Consider the following 6,000-nt stretch of genomic DNA (forward strand, 5'->3'; position numbering starts at 1 on the left):
TTTAAGGGGCAATTTAGCATGGCCAGTCCACCTAACCTGTACACCTTTGGGGTGTGGGAGGAAACCGGAGCACCTGAAGGAAACTCATGCAGTCACAGAGAGAACATGCAAACTCCACACAGACAGTCACCCAAAGCTGGAATCGAACCCCGGGTCCCTGGTGCTGTGAAACAGCAGTGCTGACCGCTGTGCCACCCTGTGCCACTGTACTGTGTTGCTCGGAAATAAGTTTTAGGATTTTGGCCGAGTGATTGTGAAGGCAGACCTTCTACCAAGTCAGAATAGTGCGTGATTCTGAAGAGTAAATGCAGGTTATGGGGTCTCCATGCACAGACTGCCCTTATCCATGTTGAGGAGAGGTTTGTAGTTTTGGAAGGTGCTGTCAAAGGAGGTTTAGCCAATTGCTGGTAATTCTAGTAATGTCCATGTTCCAGTTGTGAACTCGCTGGTGCCTCAGCAGTGTGGATGAACGACTGAATCCCTTCCCACACACTGAAAAATTTGAAATCTTTCTAAATGTAAATTTGATGAAAATCCCTGACAGAGCTACTTTTTCCTTGCTTGAAACACAGCTTTAAATGGTCCATTTGTTTCTAGAGTCGGTTCCATGAGCAACGCCTTCAAATAAACAAAATCAAAACACTGCAGCTGCTGGAAATCTGAAATGAAAAGAGAAAACGTTGGAAATATTCATCAGGTTAGACAGCATCTATGGAGACAGAAACAGAGTTAATGTTTGCAGTCACTGACGCTCCTCTAATAAAACACATACCAATAGCTGCTGTTTAATGGGGCCATGGATCCCACAATCCCCTGTGCCCCAGAAACCGCTCTATCCATCACACACATTTCCCATTATGATATTTCTGTGTCAAGAGGGCGAGCTGTTTAAAAGTTGTCAAGTTCCATTTTTGCGTGTTCATGTTCATTAAAGATACAGTTCGACTTCCCCCTCATTATGTATCAATTTCAGAAACTTCGGTTGAGAATTTCCATTCCCCTACTTTCTGTTGGATAATGAATACCTTGAGTACTTAGAAATCATAGAAATCCTACAGTGCAGAAAGAGGCCATTTGGCCCATCGAGTCTGCACCGACCACAATCCCACCCAGGCCCTACCCCCATATCCCTACATATTTTACCCGCTAATCCCTCTAACCTACACATCTCAGGACACTAAAGGGCAATTTTTAGAATGGCCAATCATCCTAACCTGCACATCTTTAGACTGTGGGAAGAAACCCACGCAGACACGAGGAGAATGTGCAAACTCCACACAGACAGTGACCCGAGCAGGGATTCGAACCCAGGACCGTGGAGCTGTGAAGCAGCAGTGCTAACCACTGTGCTACCGTGCCGCATAGGTTACAGTATAATTTGATTCCTAATGTTATTGACTGCACCCGTATCCCTAATTTTCACATCGCAGCAGAAAAAGCTCACTGTTCACATATGAGGAGTTTCGATGGCGTGCGCTTTACCCAACATTCCTCGCGGTCGGGAATGGTCCCTATCCACAGCACGGGAGAGAGGTGCGCATGCGCAGTCAGGCAGCGTTTGGCGCATGTGCAGCGTGGATGATGGCAAGGAGATACATTCCTCTGTCTCATCAGCAACCGGTAAGGATGCGGATACATGGAGGGAGGATTGGAACCGGCAGATGGACGGAGAGGGTTTCTAAATATCTGGTGAAGGTCTCAAACCTCTCATAGTAATCCGCAGGTCCCGTGTTTGTAGCTTCAGGTCTTTTTCCCGAGACGAGGCTCAGGTTAACAGCCGCCATCTTGATTCGGCAGGGAGCAGAGCGCATGCGCTGGTGTCTTGGTGACGCAACAGTGAGTGGGCGGGGCTTCAGCGTTTTCTGCTCCCAACCGGGTCCTCGTGACCGGAAAGCATCGCAAACTGAGCAACAGGTTTTAAACAGCTTCACCCACTCCCAGGGAAAAATGGTGTATGAAAGTAAGCTTGCAGGAACATAAAAACTGACTGTAAAAATTTCTACAGATATATAAAGAGAAAATGATTGACAAAATTTTAGAAATGGGAGAATTCATCACGGGGAATAAAGGGCCGAAGGGCCTGTACTGCGCTGTATTGCTCTATGTTCTGTGGTCTATGGATCTGTCAATCACCCTCAACCAGCATCTTCAGGAGAATTGGGAGGGTGAATATGAGATACAGCAGAGTGAGAATGGAGGGAGAGTGTGTGGGATGGAGTTCACAGCTTTGGGGAATGAGAGAGGAAAGAATGTTCCAGAGAAACTAGAATTGTTCTGAATTTCTATCCTGTACTGACACTGATCACTTTTGTAAATTCTTTTTACAGGATATTGGAAGGGGAGGATTTACAGACAAATTTCAAACCAAACGTCACATCAACATCTGACATCCTCACTCAATTCATCGGGACCTGAATATTTCGACCTTTGATTCTCGAAGGAGAAATGTTTCTCTGTTCTGTGCTTCAAAAACTTTAATCATTTGTGTGACTTGAAAAGCACCGAGACACACACACACCTGAGTGAGAGTGTTCCAGTGCACTGAGTGTGGAAAGAGCTTTAACCAGTTACACAGCCTGAAAATACATTGCAGCATTCACAGCGGGGAGAGACTGTACCCGTGTTCTGTGTGAGATTTAACTGATTGTTTAACCTGGAGAGTCACAAGGACACCTGCACCATGGAGAAACCGTGGAAATGTGGGGACTGTGGGAAGGGATTCATTTCCCCATCTCAGCTGGAAGCTCATCGACGCAGTCACACTGGGGAGAGACCATTCACTTGCTGTGTGTGTGGCAAGGGATTCAGTCAGTTATCGAATCTGCGGACGCACCAGCGAGTTCACACTGGGGAGAGGCCGTTCACCTGCTCTCAGTGTGGGGAGGGATTCACTCGGTTATCCAGCCTGCAGACTCATCAGCGAGTTCACACTGGGGAGAGACCATTCACCTGCTCTCAGTGTGGGAAGAGATTCACTCAGACATCCCACCTGCAAACGCACCAGCGAGTTCACACTGGGGAGAGGCCATTCACCTGCTCTGTGTGTGGGAAGGGATTCACTGACTTATCCAGCCTGCGGGGACACCAGCGAATTCACACTGGGGAGAGACCATTCACCTGCTCTCAGTGTGGGGAGGGATTCACTCAGTCATCCGCCCTGCGGAGACACCAGCGAGTTCACACTGGGGAGAAGCTGTTCACCTGCTCTCAGTGTCTAAAGGGATTCACTCAATTATCCCACCTGCAAACACACCAGCGAGTTCACACTGGGGAGAGGCCATTCACCTGCTCTCAATGTGGGAAGGGATTCACTGACTTATCCAACCTGCAGACACACCAGCGAGTTCACACTGGGGAGAAACCATTCACCTGCTCTCATTGTGGGAAGGGATTCACTCAGTCATCCACCCTGCGGAGACACCAGCGAGTTCACACTGGGGGAGGCCATTCATCTGCTCTCAGTGTGGGAAGAGTTTCAGAGCTTCATCCGCCCTGCTGAGACACCAACCAATTCACGAGTGATGACAGTGGTTGGATTCTGCTGTCATTGTTTCTGCTCTCAGTTACACCCAGGACTGCATTTTGTTCATTCTCACAGTTGGTCAATGGGGAGGGTCGGAGGGTTTCTTTCTGCTGGACTGGCCGGTCTCACAACTTTGCCTCCAGTGGGCTGATGCTCTTTGAGTCTTGTTGTGAATACCTGGTTTCAACTTTCACAAGGATCACAGAGTGACAGGGTGTGAGGAAGTTAAGACATGTTTAGTCAGCATTTATATTTGAAACACCGCCTAAATGCCCATCTAAGGCAGCGAGTTCCAGATCATTACCATTCGCTGCATCAAAATATTCTTCCTCACATCCCCCCCCGCATCTCTGACCCAAAACCATAAATCTGTGTCCCCCTCGTCCTTGTCCAATCAGCTAATGGGAACAGCTTTTCTTTGTCCACCTTATCTAAACCTGTCAGAATCTTGTCCACCTCTATCAAATCTCCCCTCAACCTCCTTTGCTCCAAGGAGAACAACCCCAGCCTGACATCGACAATAAAGAACAAACTAACAGAATATGTTAATACCTGAAATCAAATGGGAATGTTTAAATTCTGTTTTAAAGATATTGTGAATATATTGTCCTGGACAATAAAGAAATTGTAATAACTCACCTTGGGAGTGGTTGAATGGAATATATCAATCTGGTATCCACCTACAGTCTAGTGAAAGTCTGGAATGTGTAGCTGGAAATCCCTCCTAACAGCACAGTGGGTGTACCTACACCTCAGGCATTGTAACAGTTTAAGAAGGCAGTGTTGGGGTTGACCACGGCCGAGGCAGCTACATACAGCCACATATTCTGTTATAATTGAAGGACTGCAGATTGAATGTGAGGCATTATGGGACTGGACTATCTTGACCACATTCCTGTGACTGCTCAGTTTCTGCAATCACGAACCATTAAAGCTGCTTAGCAGGGCTCCAACAGAGGACCTGGTGAGAATATTTACTCAGAATGGGTTAGAATTAAACTTATTCCAGGACCGGCTGGTGTTCAGCGGCTGAGATTCCTGAATCTGTAAAAAGGGGTCTGACCAATCAACAAACGGTGATAGGAAGCTGACTAAGAAATTAAGAAGCCTTCTCAGGCATTGTTTAAATTATTTTATCATACATTTGTGACAAGAACTGTGAGAGACTTGTGACCCGATAGTCGGTGAAGTGATGGTATACTCCAAACAAGTAGCACTGGACTGAAAAATGGACCTCTGAGAGTAGATTCTGATGGTTATAATCTTACCCAAGCATGGCCAGCGAATAATCAGAGCTCGAGTGGGGACCGGACAGATCTCTTACCTGCCATTTGGAAACTAAGAACAAGAAACTTATAGATAAAATGATTAGAGAATAGAGCCAACGTTTTGAGTCTGGAAGACACTTTGTAAGAGCTCTTATGAAGTGTCATGCAGACTCTATTCTCTCTCCACAGATGCTGTCAGACCTGCTGAGATTTTCCAGCATTTTCTGTTTTTGTTTCAGATTCCAGCATCCGCAGTATTTCACTTTTATGATAAAATGATTAGTTCTGATTGGAATCCCCACGACCCTCCCGCAAAACAGAGGGAGTGGTGGCAAAGGGAGAAAAAGGATAAGGATGATAAAGTCTGGGTTCTGATTCTCTGAGCCCATGTAGAATAAACAAAATGAGTGAATCAGTTTATAAAGAACAGAAGTTACCCATCCCTAACAAAAACTGATCAAATAAAATAGGTTGAGGAATATAACAAAAAAATTAATAGATGAAGTTTAAAATCATTTGTTTTGTTTTAATCTTGTGTAAAGTGATGTAATTGTGTGCCAAGTTTTTTCTGCTCACTCCCTACCTCTTTAGGCTCTGTAGAAAAGTTAACCCTTTCAGCAGACAGTTCATTTGTTTTTAAATCGCCTGAAAACTCATGTCTATTTTAGTTTATAATTGAAGATTTATGGGAATTGGCTCAGATGGACTTTTGACATTTTTAAAGTATAAAAAAGTGATCTTGAGAACGCAATTTGGTAGAGAGAGGTGGAGGGAGAGATGTTTACAGAGAGGTGTTGAGAGCTGTTGGTTTTACAAGTTATCCACGTTTTTGGAGCGGTCACTTCATGTCCTGGTCTGAGAGGGATGGAGAGAAGTCTGTTCAATTGTTAATGTTAAACTTTCTCTATTCACTGTTAATCGACACTCTGTTTTTTATCTTTCTGACTTGTTACATTTTTAATGATTAATAAACTTTCTGAATTCACCATTTAAAGTGTTCTTTCTTGCCATTTGGTTAAGACATTGGAACCTTGAACATAGAACAAAGAACATTACAGTGCAGTACAGGCCCTTCGGCCCTCGATGTTGCACCGACCAGTGAAACCAATCTAAAGCCCCTCTAATCTACACTATTCCAATATCATCCATATGTTTATCCAATGACCATTTAAATGCCCTTAATGTTGGCGAGTCCACTACTGTTGCAGG

General features: G+C 45.0%; 1 protein-coding gene across 1 annotated transcript in view; it reads left to right on the forward strand.

Moving 5' to 3' along the window:
• The window catches only part of LOC144484338 (uncharacterized), a 24,179-nt gene extending 18,407 nt beyond the window's left edge, over positions 1–5,772 (forward strand). The window contains exon 4 of the mRNA XM_078202877.1: positions 2,662–5,772. Within this exon, the coding sequence (XP_078059003.1) occupies positions 2,662–3,499 (838 nt within the window). The 3' untranslated portion in view covers positions 3,500–5,772. The remainder of the gene's footprint in view (positions 1–2,661) is intronic.
• The last annotated feature ends 228 nt before the right edge of the window (positions 5,773–6,000 follow it).

Source organism: Mustelus asterias, unplaced genomic scaffold, assembly GCF_964213995.1.
Source record: "Mustelus asterias unplaced genomic scaffold, sMusAst1.hap1.1 HAP1_SCAFFOLD_100, whole genome shotgun sequence".
Lineage (NCBI taxonomy): Eukaryota > Metazoa > Chordata > Chondrichthyes > Carcharhiniformes > Triakidae > Mustelus > Mustelus asterias.